The 19,761-nt window shown below is 42.3% G+C and overlaps 1 protein-coding gene across 1 annotated transcript in view; it reads left to right on the forward strand.

Moving 5' to 3' along the window:
- LOC149305523 (NEDD4-like E3 ubiquitin-protein ligase WWP1) overlaps positions 1 to 16,729 on the forward strand; it is a 31,740-nt gene extending 15,011 nt beyond the window's left edge. Inside the window, exons 8-23 of the mRNA XM_089477174.1 lie at positions 472 to 567; positions 2,433 to 2,607; positions 2,691 to 2,745; positions 2,854 to 2,938; positions 3,237 to 3,365; positions 4,099 to 4,171; positions 4,542 to 4,613; positions 5,044 to 5,132; positions 6,111 to 6,270; positions 7,790 to 7,923; positions 8,004 to 8,144; positions 9,864 to 9,984; positions 14,781 to 14,885; positions 15,293 to 15,389; positions 15,470 to 15,542; positions 16,630 to 16,729. Coding sequence (XP_089333300.1) covers positions 472 to 567; positions 2,433 to 2,607; positions 2,691 to 2,745; positions 2,854 to 2,938; positions 3,237 to 3,365; positions 4,099 to 4,171; positions 4,542 to 4,613; positions 5,044 to 5,132; positions 6,111 to 6,270; positions 7,790 to 7,923; positions 8,004 to 8,144; positions 9,864 to 9,984; positions 14,781 to 14,885; positions 15,293 to 15,389; positions 15,470 to 15,542; positions 16,630 to 16,729 — 1,705 coding nt within the window. The remainder of the gene's footprint in view (positions 1 to 471; positions 568 to 2,432; positions 2,608 to 2,690; positions 2,746 to 2,853; positions 2,939 to 3,236; positions 3,366 to 4,098; positions 4,172 to 4,541; positions 4,614 to 5,043; positions 5,133 to 6,110; positions 6,271 to 7,789; positions 7,924 to 8,003; positions 8,145 to 9,863; positions 9,985 to 14,780; positions 14,886 to 15,292; positions 15,390 to 15,469; positions 15,543 to 16,629) is intronic.
- Positions 16,730 to 19,761: the final 3,032 nt, after the last annotated feature.

Genomic DNA, 19,761 nt, shown 5'->3' on the forward strand with positions numbered 1-19,761 from the left:
TCGCACACTAAAGTCAGCATGCACCTTTACGTGTCTTGAACCTTGTCATAATAGTATGTGTGTGTGTATGTATGTATGTATGTGTGTGTGTATATATATATATATATATATATATATATATATATATATATATATATATATATATATATATATATATATATAGGTATCATATACAGAGGGATAATTACACAAAAGCCGAGTATGAGCGTTTATGGGGAATGCAGGTAGCTTTTAATATACAGACATTGTGCGGTGTGTTTCATGCAGTCTTTACATTTTATTTCATGTTCGACCTGCTCCGTATAGAGCTACAGAACAGCAAAACCGCTGTCACTCCTAAACTACTTGTAGACTGCATTGTATGTTCTGTATTTTTCAAAGTGCAGGTTTTTTTTTAAACTGAAATAAGGTTATTTAGACCGAGGTATTTGTTATGTACATTTTTTTCAAAAAATTATCATATCTTTGCAGATGGGAACAAAGAAAAGACCCTCATGGTAGAACCTATTACGTGGATCACAACACAAGGACTACAACATGGGAACGTCCACAGCCTTTACCTCCAGGGTAAGTGTTCCTTAATCCTAAAAAAATCCTTAATGCACGTTTGCCATTTGTTTGGTAGATGCCAGGTTTTATCTGCACCGCGTTGGCATAAAACAAATCACAGCTTTTCGCTGGCATCCTAGAGGTGATTCCTGCGTATGCTCTGTTAGTGTCTCAGAGCTAGCTTAATGACATGACGTGTCCAAATGTGTTCTGAAAACATATCTACGTAGAAATATAAAATATTTAAGTTTTCCCAAAATCCATTGACATAAACAACGCCGTGGTGTCCACAGATTATAATAAGCAGTTAGAAATTCATGACCTGGGTCGCAGAGAATTATTATTCATTTTACTTTGGGGAATTTTCGGGACAGATTTTTTTATGTAATTGTAACATCTTGTTACGAATGGACGATGAATGTTGGCACTGATATAACATACCGTATTGGCTCGAATATAGGCCGCACTTTAAGTTAGGATACTACTCTCCGATACGCTGAGAGAGCCTCCCCTGCCAGCACTTTCCACGGGGGGGGGGGGTGCGGTGGTGCCGGCACGGGAGGTTGGCTAAGCGCATCGTGCGGACGGTCACCGGCTGCGGAGGTTGTTTACCTGCATCACCGCAGCCGGTGACCGTCCGCACGATGCGTTTTACCTCTGCCCCCAAGACTTACCAGAGCAGACTCCCGGGTGTCTTGCGGGGCCGGCGGGGGACATCTACGCAATACGCGTATACAACTTCCGGTGCCGGCACATCCGCTGAGTGCTGGCACCGGAAGTTGTATACGCGTATTGCGTAGATGTCCCCCGCCGGCCCCGCAAGACACCTGGGAGTCTGCTCTGGTAAGTCGGGGGGAGGGCAGAGTGGCAGCATATCTCGGGGGGGGGACAGTGGCAGCATATCTCGGGGGGGGGGGACAGTGGCAGCATATCTCTGGGGGGGGGGGAGGACAGTGGCAGCATATCTCTGGGGGGGGGAGGACAGTGGCAGCATATCTCGGGGGGGGGGAACAGTGGCAGCATATCTCGGGGGGGACAGTGGCAGCATATCTCGGGGGGGGGGAGGACAGTGGCAGCATATCTCGGGGGGGCAGAGTGGCAGCATATCTCTGGGGGGGAGGAGGAGGACAGTGGCAGCATATCTCGGGGGGGGGGGCAGAGTGGCAGCATATCTCTGGGGGGGAGGAGGACGACAGTGGCAGCATATCTCGGGGCGGGAGGCAGAGTGGCAGCATGTTTTTTTTGGTGCTTTATTAAAGAAAAAAACTTTCTTTAAAAAAGCACCAAACTTTTAGGGTGCGACCTATATACGGGGGCGGCCTATATCCGAGCCAATACGGTATATTCGTTAATGCAAGAGTATAATGTTTCATTTATGTAGTATCTGGTATCTTTCATAAGTCGGCAGTAGCCTAGATCTCGGATCAAGCAAACCGTTCACACGTTTCACAAACGGTTTAGGAGAGCGGTGACCTCTTGTGGTTCTGAAAGTGTGAGGCAGCATTCCATGGTGCAATGCAGAGGGATTTATACCGCTCACCAGAGACAGAAGCCGCTCACCAGAGACAGAAGCCGCTCGTTGTATTTTGTAATTTTTAGGATGTTTTCGTAATCTAAATTACCTTCTTTTCCTGGTGGTTCCTCGTTAGGGGGTTGGATTAATTTCTTGAATGTTTGGAACATGAGATACACGTGCCAAAGTGTGCATGTATAGTTGAACGGTGAAATCAAAGCGCCCTTGTGTGTTGTTGTTTTTTTTAAATGTGCTCTTTGGAAAAGGTTTTTTGGTTGTATTATGTTTTCATTAGCACAAGTTTGTGTGTGTGTGTGTATAGAAAAAAGAATGCCCCAATTTATTATACTTCCTATATCGTGTGTTACAGATGGGAAAGAAGAGTAGATGACCGGGGACGGGTCTATTATGTTGACCATAACACAAGAACAACAACATGGCAGCGCCCAACCATGGAGTCGGTCCGAAACTTTGAACAGTGGCAATCTCAACGCAACCAATTGCAAGGCGCTATGCAGCAGTTCAACCAGCGATACCTCTATTCGGTACGGGCTGAATCAGAGTCGCGGGTTACAGCTAAATGCAACGCACATCATCTTTTACTAAAGTCTTTGTTTTTTCATTGAAGGCTTCAATGTTATCAGCAGAAAGCGACCCACTGGGACCTTTACCACCTGGCTGGGGTACGGTGATGACCGTTCACTTAATACGTTTTCTGTCTTATATTTGTATATATGTATATATATGTATGTGTCCCTATGATGAACTTACATTTAATGTTTCCTTTATAGAAAGGCGAGTGGATTCTACCGACAGAGTGTATTTTGTTAATCACAACACAAAGACAACGCAGTGGGAAGACCCCCGAACTCAAGGGTAAGTTTGGGATGCTGCCTGTGAGGGTTATTGTGGAAGACGAATGTGCAGTCAGCTAATGGACTGTTTATAAAGTCACTTTTAGCTGATTTAGCTTGAATGATCAGTCTCACGTTACGAATACTGTGTGTAGAAAAGCAGCAGTGCGGAAGTCACAATTCTTGGTAGAACCTATTTTATAAGTATCGTAAAAATAAGCCACGTGTGACCATCTATTTAACTGAGAATGATGTTGTATGGTTTTTGTCTGCATATGAATGGCTGTAGGTGAATAGTTTTTTTTTTTTTCTTCTTTCAGTTTACAAAATGAGGATCCTTTACCAGAGGGCTGGGAAATACGGTACACAAGAGAAGGCGTCAAGTACTTTGTGGATCACAACACGAAGACAACCACTTTCAACGACCCACGGACGGGAAAATCCTCCGTGTAAGCATTCTTAAGTTATATGTCCTCTCTCCGAGAAACGGTTGGTAGATTGGTCGCTGTAGACCTGATGCACATCAAGACTTGAAAAAAACTTGCCAATGACCATTTCTTTAGAATCTCAGTAGCCACTAACCAGTTTGTCTTCTGGGCTAAGTCTAGCTAAACATGAGACGATTCTTGCATCTGCAGCTTCTCTAAATATCGATTGTGAAATCCCATTCGAGAAAGAGGATTTACTGGCTAACTGACGTCTAATGGATCGGAAACTTTCGAGACTATCCAGGTCTCTTCTTCAGGCATAATTATCAGAATGCCCTAGATAGTCTCAAAGGCTTGCAATGTCAGTCCCTCTCTTGAAAGCGATCCCTGAGAAATGTGCAGAAACTTTTAGAAAATGATTTAATACATGTACACAAAACCAAAGATCTGCGCACACCCAGCAAATACTACTTAAAAGCACTCATTTGAGGCATAAATATCAGGGATTCTGTTATACGGCCATATATTGCTGAGCCCCCCGCTATTTGGTAAACGAGGTGCTTAACCTAAGGTCTGGTCAGTATCATCAGATATGTACACTTAATTTGGTAGACATGGTTATATGCGTTACTGAACCCAGTTCCAGAAAGTAACGCTAACATTGACTTGTTGTGACCTCTTATACTTTATGGAGAACAGTATTACCGAGCATTCTGAATTTGGATGTATTTTTATTTTTTATCCCCCCCCCCAGAACAAAAGGGCCGCAGATTGCATACGAACGCAGTTTTCGCTGGAAGCTCGCTCATTTCCGTTATTTGTGTCAGGTAACGAACAATCAATGTCATTTTTAAGATTTGTCATCGGGTTTTTAAATATAGAAGGTTTTGGTATATATTTTGTAGATCTGCTGGTACAGTAGCGTTCTTTCATCATATAGAAGCCAGGGGACGGTTTCACAAACATCATGGCAGCAGCTGCCTGGCGCTAGCACAATGGACTCCACGCGCCTGCGAGGCGGCCTGCTAGTCACACCGTGCTAACAAGAACCAGCTGTTTATTGAAGGAACATCAAATGAACTTTTCAAGCAACCCAAATAATTAGCATGCGCTTTACTTAACCCTTGCTATAGCTGCTCTAAATGCTGGCGACGTGCTCAGCTGGTTGATTTATATCTGGCCAATGTCTCTTTGCAGTCCAACGCATTACCAAGCCATGTCAAGATCACCGTGTCCCGGCAGACGCTGTTTGAAGACTCCTTTCAACAGGTAAATTATACGTGAAGTACTCTCTTGCGTGATAGATCGTTGGTTCCGTTCCGTTCATGGATTGTTTCATTTCGTTGCATTCTATCAGTCCACATTTTCTGTAACTATAACATAGCTTGCCATGATGGCAAGTGGAAAACGTCAGAACTTTTGTCCAGCTAGAGGCCACATTCAGCTCTTGTGGAGCTCTGCATAACACTATATGATTCAGCCCCTACCTCCTTTACTTGGGACACGTTGTACATTTATTCAGATTTATGAATCAAAACCGTCTCCAGCCCTTTAATTGCATGAAGAGAAACTCTGTCTGGAACGGGCATGTTGGTTTGATACCTCCGTGGTCCTTCGCACTGCTGTTTGTTTTAAATACCAGTAGTAATATTAATATTTCTATACAGGCCTGAAACATATTTTTTTTTGTTCCATCTAGATCATGGCACTAAAACCCTATGATTTAAGAAGACGGTTGTATGTCATGTTCAGAGGGGAAGAAGGTCTAGACTATGGAGGTCTCGCTAGGTAAAAGCTTTCCTGTCTTTGTATTACATTTACTTTTTGCGTTGACCACGGCAGGACTTTAAAGCCACCTTTTGTCAAATAAACCTGTGGGCCAACTGTTCTGCTCAAACGCTTGCTCAGAGAACAAAATAAAAAAGACTGTGCTTTCTAATATTTGATTATGGAATAAGAAACAGCGGGTCTGGAAATGTCCTCTAGTCTGTGGTTGGTTTATGGAGAGAGTGCTTTGTGATTTAATGAGGTTCTTTCATTAGTCATGGCAGAGAAATATAAGAAACCTTCAAATAGCACATATGGATAAAATAATGCAGCTTAGTCCTCCACTATCATTTGCCTCTCACGCCAGAATCATTGGGTACGGCCTGATGTCATGGGTGGAAACTGATGGTTTCATCAATAAGCCTACAGGAGGTAGTAGAGAAGAGAAGAATTGAGACCTGACCAGAGATCAGTGAAGTGGCATGGCCAACTACCGCTTTTGTCTACTGATTGTTATCCTGCATACATGGGTGTTGGTGAGCAGGAGATGTGTTTGATAAAATGCACAGCAAAAAAATAAGTTTAAGTATAAGGTATCTCTCAGCCATCAAGTGCATATAGGGGCTGGATTATTATAGTATATAAAAATCATTTGTTTGGAATGATCTCTGTAATAAAACAGACTTGGGTAAGTGAGTAACACAGTGTATCATCACATTGGCTTCAGCCTGTGGGGAGAGGCAGTATATGAGAGTTGGTTGCGGGGGATGGTTTCCTGTAAATCTATGCTTTTAGAGGAAGGGGAGTAAATGATCATCTCGTCCAGTGTGTCTGCGGTACCGCATGCTTTATTATAATGTGTGTGTGTGTGTATATATATATATATATATATATATATATATATATATATATATATATATATATATATATATATATATATAATGTATATAGCACAGATTCCGGGGGTTCTAACAGTTGTCCACCTGTGCTTGTTTTCAGAGAGTGGTTTTTCCTGCTGTCCCATGAAGTGCTGAACCCCATGTACTGCCTGTTTGAATACGCAGGGAAGAGCAATTACTGCCTGCAGATTAACCCAGCATCGACTATCAACCCGGATCACCTCTCCTATTTCTGCTTTATAGGACGTTTTATTGCAATGGTTGGTTTTGTCATCTTGGGTGTGACTTGCAGTGAATGTTCCTGGTTTTACGATATCTTTGCCATTGGGCTTTCCAGTGTGGTCCTAACAAGCCCTCCCTTGCCCACATGATAGCTAAACATACTGTTGTATGTAATGATCTCCACCCAGGCCAGGTTACCTACAAGACTTACAATTATTAAATTTCTTTATTGCGCAATTTAATTTACAAAGCAATCAGTGGGTGGTAATTGTTACTTCCCACCCCTGGCAGACACTCCGAGTGTACGATCTACATTTGGGAGAGTGACAGAGGAGCGGGTGCTGTGTCTTCATCATGGCTCATTAGAGCAGTTTTCCTTAGGCATTTAACTGTATTAATTGCACTGTGGCTCAATGGTTTAACCCTTTGAAGCCCTAACGGGTTTTACAGTACCTCAAAAGAATATTGCTATGCCTTGCGCATTCTAATAAAGCACAAAAGGAATACCGTATTTGCTCAATTATAAGACGACCCCCCAAAATCTAAATATTAATTTAGGAAAAAAACAAAAAGCCTGAATATAAGACTACCCGATAGGAAAAAAAGTTTTACTAGTAAATATGAATTCATGTAAACAATATTTTCATATTTAATAAAAGCTATGATTGAGAAAAATATATATTTTTTATTTCCTTTTATTTGCCAACCTGCCCCCCCAGTTATGCACATCTGCCCCCAGGGTTGCCACTCTGCCCCCAGAAATGCCTTATACCCCCTATTTGCCACTCTGTCCCATGATGTGCCTTTTAACCCTCTATATGCCACTCTGCCTCCAGAAATGTCTTATACCCTCCTATATGCCACTCTGCCTCATGATATGCCTTTTAATCCCCTATATGCCAGAGTGGACATTTCTGGAGGTATATATATATAACTGTTAACAGCAATCACACTCCTATCAAGCCAAGGCAGCCAGTACATGCTGGAACCTGGGGATGATAGGAGTCTGAGTACAGCCTCCCTATGCCATGCTACCACCACCACCCCCCTTACACATCCATACTAACACACACTCATTCACAAACATTTAAATACTCATTCATTCCATTACTCGCACATACTTCACACATTAATCACAAAAAACCCTCCCCCACCCAGAGGAAGGAGGGGGGAGGCAGAGTTATGTGACACTCTACTAGCTTCCTGTTCTCCTGCTGCTCGCGACCAAAGCCCAGTAAGCAGCATGGCCCCAGCGGACATTTTGAGGTCTGATTGTAAGACGACCTCGATTATAAGACGAGGGGTATTTTTCAGAGCATTTGCTCTGAAAAAAACCTCGTCTTATAATCGAGCAAATACGGTATTTGCTTTAGTAGCTTGTGTTTCTGCAGAATGGAATTTTGGGTTCATCCATAGCATTATAGAGTACGTTAATTGTTATAACTTTAATCCTAATCTGAAGACCTGGGAAAAACGTGCCAAAATACAGGTTCTTTTCTTCATTGTTAAGTCAAATATAGTCAACTTTCACTAACTGATGCTTTGTGTACTCTTTAGGCATTGTTCCATGGCAAGTTCATTGATACGGGGTTCTCTCTTCCATTCTACAAGAGAATGTTGAGCAAGAAACTTACGATTAAAGATCTGGAATCAATCGACCCGGAATTCTATAACTCGCTAATATGGATCAGGTTAGCAGTGAGATATCTGCCAGATTTTATTATGTGCGCCTGCTTTATGGATAGTTTGTAACATTGTTTATCATTTGCAGGGACAATAACATAGAAGAATGTAACTTGGAGATGTACTTTTCAGTGGACATGGAGATATTGGGAAAAGTGACATCCCATGACCTTAAACCTGAAGGCTCCAACATACTTGTTACAGAAGAAAATAAGGAAGAATATATTGGGTATGAAAATCATGACTTTCCAGTTACGTTTAACATAGAAACACTGAATGTGACCGCAGATAAACATTGGGCCCGTCTAGTCTGTCCATTTGTCCCCGAAGTAAAGACCCTTATCAGACCTCGGTCTTGTTTTAGATTCAGGATAACTTTGTTTATCCCATGCATGTTTAAATTCCCCCCTTACATCACGTGTGTCTATCTATCTATATATATATATATATATCTATCTATATATATATCTATATATATATCTATATCTCTAAACCTCTGACGCTCTAGTTTCAGATTATGGCCTATTGTTCTAACATTTCTCCTTCTTTGAAACAAACTTCCCTCCTCTACTTTGTTAAAAGCTTTACGGATTTAAATATTTCTGTAACATCTCTCCTCTATCTTCTTTCCCCCCAGGCGATACATATTTAGATATTGCCAGTCCGCTTATTTGATTCTTGTTCTGGGAATAATAGACAAGTATTGTTCTGCAGCGTATACGAAGTACTTAGACGTGCATCTGAGCCGTTGCTATATCTGGCTCATAGCTGTGTAGCCTAAAACTACTAGAACTAGAACTGCAGTTCTTTGTGCTAATAACCCCATGTGCAGACCTGGCAATGTATATCAATGGGGATTATATCTCTATCTCTTTCATTATCTCTCGTCCGCTCTCTCTCTCTCTTACTCTCGTCCGCTCTCTCTCTCTCTTACTCTCGTCCGCTCTCTCTCTCTCGTCCGCTCTCTCTCTCTCTTACTCTCGTCCACTCTCTCTCTCTCTTACTCTCGGCCGCTCTCTCTCTCTTACTCTCGGCCGCTCTCTCTCTCTTACTCTCGTCCGCTCTCTCTCTCTCTTACTCTCGTCCGCTCTCTCTCTCTCTTACTCTCGTCCGCTCTCTCTCTCTCTTACTCTCGTCCGCTCTCTCTCTCTTACTCTCGTCCGCTCTCTCTCTCGTCCGCTCTCTCTCTCTCTCTCTCTCTCTCTCTCTCTCTCTTACTCTCGTCCGCTCTCTCTCTCTCTTACTCTCGTCCGCTCTCTCTCTCTCTTACTCTCGGCCGCTCTCTCTCTCTTACTCTCGTCCGCTCTCTCTCTCTTACTCTCGTCCGCTCTCTCTCTCTCTTACTCTCGGCCGCTCTCTCTCGCTCTTACTCTCGTCCGCTCGCTCTCTCTCTCTCATCCTCACGCTCTCTCTCTCTCATCCTCACGTTCACACGCTCTCTCATCCTCACGTTCACACGCTCTCTCATCCTCACGTTCACACGCTCTCTCATCCTCACGTTCACACGCTCTCTCATCCTCACGTTCACACGCTCTCTCATCCTCACGTTCACACGCTCTCTCATCCTCACGTTCACACGCTCTCTCATCCTCACGTTCACACGCTCTCTCATCCTCACGTTCACACGCTCTCTCATCCTCACGTTCACACGCTCTCTCATCCTCACGTTCACACGCTCTCTCATCCTCACGTTCACACGCTCTCTCATCCTCACGTTCACACGCTCTCTCATCCTCACGTTCACACGCTCTCTCATCCTCACGTTCACACGCTCTCTCATCCTCACGTTCACACGCTCTCTCATCCTCACGTTCACACGCTCTCTCATCCTCACGTTCACACGCTCTCTCATCCTCACGTTCACACGCTCTATCTCTCTTGCGCTCTCTCACCCGCGCTCATATGACTGGTTTCCTTTAAGACCAATTATTATTTTTTTCCTTTTTAGCCTTATGGCAGAGTGGAGATTTACACGTGGAGTCGAAGAACAAACCAAAGCATTTCTAGATGGCTTTAATGCTGTTGTCCCGCTGCAATGGCTGCAGTACTTTGATGAGAAAGAGTTAGAGGTTCGACATACACAAATGTACATATATATAAATACATATATTTTCGTGTTAATGGGCAGCAAGAATGATGAATATAAAATGAATGAGTGTGTATTTTATATTTTTTTCCTGTGTATGGGGGTTTGTGTATATGCTTGCATGTATGTACAGTGCTCTGAAAAGGTATTTGCACACTTCCCAATTTCTTCTGATTTGCTTATTCTGAATCTCCACCCAAAGCGCCAGCATCACTGCTTCCTGCAGACCCATCGTGTGAGCGCCGGTACCTGGGGAGATCAGAGAGACGAGAGTTAAAAACCTTTCTCCACCATTTTGCAAACAGAAAAGTAAAAAAGGAAGAAAAAAAAAAAGTAAATAAGTCAAAAAAAAAAAAATCACACAGAGCTCAGTGATGTCATTTTGACATCATTGGCATACATACGATGTAAGAGAGATCCCTAAAAGCATTCCCTATTCATTTTGCACTGGTAACCTTTATTTTAAAAAATATATAAATTCTGAAAAAAGGATGTAATATTGTGTAGGTACATCAAGCACGGAAAGGGGGAATTAAACCAACATATGGTACAAATGGCAAAAAAACATACTAAATGTGTGATGATTTAATGTATAGAAGGGAAAAAACTATCCAAACCTACCTGGCCTATCTGAAAAAGTATTTGCCCCGTTGGTTACTAAATTAACCAAACTTAATTGATAATTAGGTTCAGTTTCACTACACACCCAGGACTGATTGCTGCAGCCCTGTTAAATCTGAACATCAATTAAATATTATTATTATTATTATTATCCTTTATTTATATAGCGCCAACAGTTTACGCAGCGCTTAATACAATACATAAATTCAAGGGATATGACAAGACAAGAATTGACAGACTAAGACAAACCGATACATTTGGTGGAGAGAGCCCTGCTCGCAAGCTTACAATCTAGAGGGAAATGGGGTGACAAACATAAGGCATAGAGAAAGGGTGAGAGGTATTGTGGGGGTTGTATCGATGACAAGGAAGTTCTAGCAGCTAAGATGGTATGCTTCTCTGAAGAAGTGGGTTTTTAGATGTTTCTTGAAAGTTGGGAGGGAGGGAGAATGCTGAAGGTTACTTGGGAGTAGATTCCAGAGATATGGGGCAGCTCGAGTGAAATCTTGTAGACGGGAAAAGGAAGAGGTGATGAGTGAGGAGGAGAGCCTTAGCCCATGGGAGGAACGTAGGGATCTAGTAGGAGAGTATTTGCTAATGAGGTCAGAAATGTACGGAGGAGCAGTATTATGGATGGCCTTATATGTCAGTACCAGGATCTTAAATTTAATTCTAAAGGTAATTGGGAGCCAGTGGAGGGTTTCACAGAGGGGGGAAGCAGAAGAGGAGCGACGTGCAAGGAAGATGAGCCTAGCAGCGGCATTTAGGATAGACTGTAAAGGAGAGAGTCGAGACAGTGGAGTGCCAACCAGAAGAGTGTTGCAGTAGTCAAGACGGGAAATAAGGGAATGAACGAGTGTTTTTGTGGATTCTTGGGTGAGGAATGGGCGGATACGAGAGATGTTTTTTAGGTGCAAGCGGCAGGATTTGGCGAGGGACTGAATGTGAGGGATGAAGGAGAGGTTTGAGTCAAGGATGACCCCAAGGCATCGGGCCTGGTTAGTAGGAGAGATAGTCGTTTTGTTAATGGTGATATAGAATTCAGGTAGTGGAGTGGAGATGGAGGGAGGGAAGATAATGAGTTCAGTTTTAGAAAGATTAAGTTTCAGGTAGTGTTGTGACATCCATGAAGAAATAGCAGACAAGCAATTGGTAATACGGGACAGGAGAGATGGAGAGAGATCAGGAGAAGACAGGTAGATTTGGGTATCATCTGCATATAGGTGATACTGGAGGCCAAATGAGTTGATTAGTGTGCCAAGAGAGGAAGTATAAAGAGAGAACAGCAGAGGGCCAAGGACTGAACCTTGGGGGACACCAACCGAAAGTGGAAGGGGTGATGATGTCTTGCCAGAGAAGTTGACAGAGAAGGAACGGTTAGACAGATATGAGGAGATCCAGGAGAGAGCTGTATCTCGAATGCCTATAGAAGCAAGTGAGTGTAGAAGAAGGTGGTGATCAACAGTATCGAAAGCAGCAGAGAGATCCAGTAGAATTAGAATAGAGAAGTGACCTTTTGCTTTGGCAGAGAGCAAGTCATTGGAGACTTTTGTTAGAGCTGTTTCAGTAGAGTGAAGGGGTTTGAAACCAGACTGTAGAGGGTCAAGGAGGGAATTAGAGGAGAGGAAGTTAATGAGGCGGTTGTACACAATCCGTTCAAGCAGCTTAGAGATAAAAGGAAGCAGAGAGATAGGGCGGTAGTTAGTCAAACAGACGGGATCTGAGGAAGGATTCTTTAGAATTGGTGTGATTAGCGCATGCTTGAAGGCAGGTGGTACAGTTCCAGATGATAGAGAAAGATTAAATAGGTGGGTAAGTGATGGACCAAGGGATGGATATAGAGACTTTGTGAGGTGTGAAGGGATGGGGTCGAGGGGACAGGTTGTTGGGTGAGAGGAAGAAAGAAGAGTGGCTATCTCTTCTTCGGTTGTAGGGGAAAAGGCAGTTAGTATAGTAGGAGTGGAGAGAGTGGTGTTGAGTGGTGTAGGAGGGAGTTGTAAGGAGGAGAGGTCTTTTCTAATAGTCTCGATCTTCTCTTTGAAGTGGGTAGCAAGATCTTGGGCAGTGAGAGAGGTTTGTGGTGTGGGTGTGGAGGGACAGAGAAGGGAGTTGAAAGTAGAAAAAAGGCGTCGTGGGTTGGAAGAAAGAGAGGATATGAGAGTGGAGAAGTAGAGCTGTTTGGTGAGAGAGAGGGCAGAGTTGTAGGTGTGGAGCATGAATTTATAGTGATTAAAGTCTTCGCTGGATTTGGATTTTCTGAAGTAACGCTCAGCCGTGCGGCAGCACTTCTGAAGAAACCGTGTGGTTTTGGTATGCCATGGTTGGCGTTTAACTTGTCGGGGGTAACTTGTAGTAATTGGAGCTATGGTGTCGAGGGATGAAGCAAGTGTGTTGTTATAAAAAGAGGCTGCTGTGTCTGGGCAGGAAAGGGTTAACATGGAAGGTAAGAGAGGTTCAAGTGAGGCTAAAAGGTCTCAAAATGCAGGACAGGTTTTCAAAAACACATGAAAAACAAAATCAGTCTGGAAGAGTTACAAAGCCAAATGAAAGGCTGGGACACCAGCTTACCATGGAGAGTCAGCCATTAACTACAAATGGAGAAAACTTGGAACAGTTGTGAACCTTCCCAGGAGCGGCCGGCCAGCCTACCAAAATTCCTCCAACGGTATTGACGCCAAAAAGAACCCAGATGAACATGTAAGGAACTGCAGGCCTCGGTTAAGGTCAGTGTTCACGATTCCACAATAAGTAAGCGATTGTGCAAAAATGGCAGCCATAGAAGAGCTGCAAGGGGAAAACTGCTGCTGACCAAAAAACACAAAGGCTCGTCTCACCTTTACGAAAAACATCTATCCTAGATTGAGGAACTTTTTGGACGCCATGGGTCCGTTTACCTCTATGTAAAGCCAACACAGCATTCCACAATAAGAACATCGTACCAATAGTGTGATAGTCTGGGGCTGCTTTGCTGATTCAGGACCTGGGCGACCTGCCATAATTGATGGAACCATGAACTCTTCTCTCTACCAGAAAATCCTGAAGGAGAATGTCCGGCCATTACTTTGTGACCTAAAACTCAAGCGCAGTTGGGTTATGCAGCAGGACAATGACCTGAAGCACATAAGAATGTCCACCTCTGAATGGCTCAAATGTAACAAAATAAGAGTTTTTGAGTAGCCTAGTAAAAGTCCTGACTTGAATCTGATTGAGATGCTTTGGCATGACCTTAAAAAGACAGTTTGCCCTCAAATGTTTAGGGGCAATTACTTTTTTTTACATGAGTGACTTAGGTTAAACTCAATAGATGAAATCATCATTTAAAAGCTGAATTTTGTGTTTTACTCATTTTGTCTTATATTTAAAATTAGGCAGATGATCAGAAAAAAATAAATGCGACAAATAAGCAAAAACTAGAAGAAATTGGAAAGAGGCCAAATACTTTTTCACTGCACTTTATATTTGAATGGTAGTATGAGAATTTGTACTAATGTCTGACTATTGTGGCCACCAAAATTTGGATGCAGCTCCGCTGGTGGCTGAGGACTAGTTTGGTAAGCAGTAAAGTTCTTTTTTGGGCAAGTATTGAAACAGAGGCAATCATTAATTTTTCCTGAATAATCCAATTTGTCTGCTATGGTGTGCTAGCACCAGCTGTGAATTTTTTCTACAATTTCAGGTGATGACAATTTTTTGTGAGGCAGTTTTTTCTCAAAATACTTACTTATTGCCAAGAACAGAAGTCCTAGTAATTTGAATAAACCACCATCTGCTGATTTGTTTTTTGTTACCTCTCAACACATGTAAAAGTTTCTTTGAGTTAATAAGGTTAACGTTTTCGACTCATTCAATGTTAATCCGTTGACACCGGTGTTTAAATCTGAATGGTTGTGAAACAGTTCATTATTTTTACATCGGCATTAAAGAGCCTTTATTATCATAGATTGCCGATGTTAGGATCGCATCCTTCACTTGGGGTGCTTCAGAGCTGCCTTTTTCCATTAGAAGCTTTGTATGAATGTGTGTGAGTAAGGACTGGTGTTGAAGTATCTGATCCTCACATCATATAGTTACGTGTTTCGGCTGAAGCTCGACTCAGTTGGGCTACCTGCCTGCGTTGGGTCCGCGAGGTGTAAAATATTGTGTATGTGATGTTTCCAGGTGATGCTGTGCGGCATGCAGGAGGTGGATTTATCGGACTGGCAGCGGAACACAGTATATCGCCATTATACAAGGAACAGCAAGCAAATCATCTGGTTCTGGCAGGTACGTTCGCTTGGTTCGGTTGTTTCTATGTTATGAAATACTTTATTGTAGCACAAACGTGATGTCGTAGACACTGGTTCAGACTTCCAGTTTGACCAGTTGGGCTCAGAAACCCTTCCCCTCGTAATTGAAAGGGAAATTGAATGGCTTTATAGATTGCCATGTTTTCAGTAAAGGCACCACCCTTTGCCTTAAATGTGAGTAATTATACATACAGGATTATGCTGGCGTTGACACAGGGCCGGCCATCATATGACTTTAAGTAACCTTTATGCAGGGAAGTGAGAGACGGAGGTGCTCTTTGATGAGGGCTGACTGTGTTTGCTGGAACATCGTTGCATTTCATGAATGAATTAAGCATGTTGGATAGCTTAGGTAAAATAACTTGTTTTGTTTGTTTTTTTTAGTTTGTGAAGGAAATGGACAATGAGGTACGACTGCGGTTGCTCCAGTTTGTGACTGGTACCTGCAGGTTACCTCTGGGGGGCTTTGCGGAGCTGATGGGTAAGTGTCTTAACAATGTGTTATTGTCTAGTACAGTCTTATAATATTTGAAGGAAAATCTCACATGTTGTCTTATTTAGGGAGCAACGGACCTCAGAAATTCTGTATCGAGAAAGTTGGAAAAGAGACGTGGCTGCCGCGAAGTCATACATGGTAAGTGAAATGTTTACTGGCGTTCAGAAGCATAGATGGTGAATTACCCAGCGCTAGCTGAACATCTATCCGTGTGGAAAGTTATTGGAGAAATTCTAAGGAAAATATTTCTGATCGTCAGATAAGTAATGCAGTTTACTATCAAAGTGAAACCTGTTGGTAAACTTCCTGGAGGCTGACATCTTGGTCGATCGTGACATACTGGGTCACTTGTGCCGCTCAAACACCACACTGAGCTGTTTATGGCATTGCTAATCGGACAGTATGATGCAGAGTCAGGGATTTAAAGTATATAATACAGTTTTAGTGGAGCAACTTTTAAAAGTACACTGAAAAAGGGACCTGTGGGGTCACAAAATGCTCATCTGAGCATATGTCTCACTGTTTGATCATCGATCTACTAAAAATATTACAAACTACTTATTATTCTCTGTCCTTTTGGGACAGATACATTATTATATTTTGTGAACCATTCATACAATGTCCCAAGTATTATAGCTTGTAGGCACTAGTCCTGGAGAACCAGTCATCAGGCATGAACATATCTAGCAGTATGCTGGGTGGTTATTCCTACCCCCAAACGAATGCTGTTCCCTAATTAAATAAGGGAGCCTCTACTAGGGCCAGTACAGGGAGGCAAAAAACAATTCCCTCTCAGTCTGGGCCAGCATCAGATGCCTGACGGAGAGAAAGGGACAGCAGACGCCTCGCCGTACAGCGAATCCACCAGAGGTTTGCCATCCCGAGTTGCTAATTGGGAAGCAACCAGAGAAGATGGTCACTCTTCTGCTGTTTGCCATCACGAGATGTTAAATGCCAATTTAGACAGCATCCCTGGTTATAAGAGTTAGAATTTAATGTAATCAATGAAAAATGCTAATTGTAGATTATTTTGGGGGTGAGATTTGCTGCCTTCCCTGTATGTGATATTACATTTTGGTTCCCTCTCGCTGTGATGTAGCGGGATCCCTTTTATAAGCACGATAATGTTGTAAAGAGATCTATATGATTTGTGTAGAGCTAGACTAGTTATTCAGGACCAGGGCAGACTGTATTCGCATAACCCTCTAACACTCCTGTTCCACAGTTTTAACCGCCTGGATTTACCACCGTATAAAAGCTATGAACAATTGAAAGAGAAGCTGCTTTTTGCGATTGAAGAGACAGAAGGGTTTGGCCAGGAGTAATCAGCAGCTGTGGATAAGAAACACAATCATGGACATCTGTTTTCTGCCCAGCCAAGTACAATTGCACAGTCTAATTGTATAGAGACCGTTTAGTCTGTACAGTTTTCTTTCTCAAATCAATGCGTAGATATTTCTGTTCTTCCACATAGATATGCAAAACACTTTAGCCTTTTGTATTTTTATTTATTTCCCCTTCAAATGATGGAATAGAAAAAAAAAATAACTTTAATTTTAAATGCTGACTGAAGACTTTATTTTAAGATTTATATATCTATGTGTATGTATGGAGAACTCTAGTTTTATAGAGTTTTAAGTATATAAAATATCCCAGCCGGTGCAGGAGGCTTGGGTCTGCTTTATTCCGTAAGATACAATCTGTAACCAGTGGTTCACATATGCAACACCCATGCCACCGATGTTTATTGCATGGCTGCCAACAAATGGTGTTGAAGGCTAATGCCAAAAACAATAACCTTGATTAAAATATACAAGAAAAAACATGCTGCTGGCTTTTTTTAAAATAGCAGAATGTGCACAGTTTATTCATTTATTCGGTGTGAAAGCTATTTTTTGGAATGGTGAAAATGTAGACAAGGCTGTGAGTGGATGCTTATCTTGCAAGTGTAGCTTGTGTTCTGTTTTTAGCCCTTAAGGATGAGGGTTCGAGGAGCCGCCACTCTACAAGAGTGAGGGTGTATGAAGTGGTAACATGCAAGCAGATCGTGTGATGTCAAAAGCTTTTCCATGCAGGAGAGGATTAGAAACCTTGTGTGGATGCTAGAGTAACAATGCAAAACTTTTCAAAACATGAATAAATTTTTTTTTAACCTTATGTTTGGTGTCTTTGGAAACATATGTTATAAGCTACTAGTGATAGTGAAAGGGCTTGATTGTCTTGCACAACATGTTATGCTCAGGGGAGGGTGGCAACTTCTGACCTCATCAGCCCCTTGCAACATATGCAATGGAACACATATGTACATACTAACACTTACTCATACTAACACACGCACTCATGCTAACGATCCCTCTTATACCACTTACAAACCCATGCCAACCCACTCTTTCACACACTCACACACACACATATCCATGCTCTCACACACATACATTTATACATACTCCCTCTCAACCTCTCCTCACCTTACCTGCAGCTGTGTCTCTGCTGCAATCTTGCTTTCCCCATAGGGTCACGTAACCTTGCATTACGTGACCCTGCCTCCCTGTGCCAGTCCAAAATTGTTCACAAATGGGCTGATCTGACCCTGGGTATGCTATGTGTATTAACTGGGAACTCCCCCAGTCTTTTTACTGTATGTGACATATTTTTGTATTGTTTTTTGGGGTAGTTTGCAACGTATATTATAAGTAGGTTGTTACTTGAAGCAGAAGAGCAGGAAAATGTACACAAAGTTTTGCCTGGGTGTCCCTTAATTCCTAATTTCCCAATGTGATTTACCTGCAGTAAATCCAGTGTTTGCATCAGTTGAGTGTTGCCTTTCTTAGTGGAACTTTGGACACGTCTGTACCGAGGGGATATTAGCCAGAGCTGAAGTCTGACTATTACACCAATTCAGATGTGTGTTGATATTTTTCTGCAATACGTGGCTTGTGTAAGGATGGCATCACTTATGGCATAAATATTATGCCATTACACTCCATTATGCTTTAGGTGCCATGCTCTGACCTCACCAACACCAAATATTATATATGTCTCCTTACACCCACAGAACATTAAAATTATATAGAAATATGGTGGGAGTTTCACTTTACTAGCGACAGGGCAGAAGTTCTGGTTTTAACTATGGCTATGAAATATCCCTCTATAGTAAATGCACATTAAACACTCTGTTATTCCATCTTGCTGCTGGCCCTTTACACACCGCCAATCCACAAAACAATCCACATAACAAGTTCATTGAGTTCTGAGAGAACTGGGGACATAAGCCCAGCGTTAGAACTTCAGATGAGCAATATCCTTCAAAGTATGTGTATTCACTAGTGATTTTAGAAGTGTTATGGAGTAGGTGAAGGATTTGTAATGATCTGTCCACTTCAATCTGGGACTGTAGTAGTTATTTAAATATTGTATACGCACCAATTTAGACAGAAGCTTTAAAACTCTAAGTACTGTGTTTTCTAGAATACAGGATACAATATTTTGAAAACTAAATAATGCTTTGATTTTTTTTGGGTAGGAGCAGGTTGCCACCCATCCGGTATTTTATTGGCACAGCGGTAATCAACACTTTGAGGACAATGCCAGCATCAGTAACATAAGAGCAACGCAAAAGCCTATTTGTTTGTGCCTGGACTCTCACGTTATCTGGGACGGTTGCCAAGATTGGTCTGGGGCAGGCTTAAACAAGCTGTGATTAGCTTTTTTGGCAGCGTTCCCAGAAAATGTGGTTAAGGTTCAAAGTGGGTCCAATAAATGTAACAGGTGCCGCTTATTAAGTATAAGCAAAGACTTTACTACATCAAAAGGGAGTACAAATCTCAGGACTTCTGTGGAGACACGCTTCTTCTGCTGGGAGGCTATTTCACATATCCACCACCCCCTCAGTAAAGTAAGTCTTCCTTACAGTAAGTGGAATGTAAAAATGTGCAGCGCTAACGTCAAAAGGACGCGCGGGCTCTGTGTCGGTCTCCAGAAGTGTGTGTGTCAGACGGTCAGACAGTGCTCCAGTCTCCCAGGTAAACCTTCACTACTACTAACGCATTGCATTACAGCTCCCCCTCACAGCCCTTTAATATGGACGGTGTGTCTTTTGTTGTTGTTGTTGAAGGAAAGGTGACAACCCTGAGAAGACAATTAGGCATTTCAATGGCACATTCTTCCTGCTGTAAAGTGCGGGTTGATGGGTAATTATAAGCAGACAAATATTGTAGGGCTGAAGGCAGCAACTGAGTGGAATAAAACAATGCAGGACTTTTTTTTTTTTTTTTTAATAGTAAGCAGACCTGACAACACAGGTGCCTTATAAATACACGTTAAAATAACTTCCTATGTCATTTGCTTCAAATAAAAC

The sequence above is a fragment of the Sceloporus occidentalis genome, unplaced genomic scaffold (assembly GCF_023333645.1).
Source record: "Sceloporus occidentalis isolate IW3139 unplaced genomic scaffold, rSceOcc1.0.p SCAF_11, whole genome shotgun sequence".
Classification (NCBI taxonomy): domain Eukaryota; kingdom Metazoa; phylum Chordata; class Lepidosauria; order Squamata; family Phrynosomatidae; genus Sceloporus; species Sceloporus occidentalis.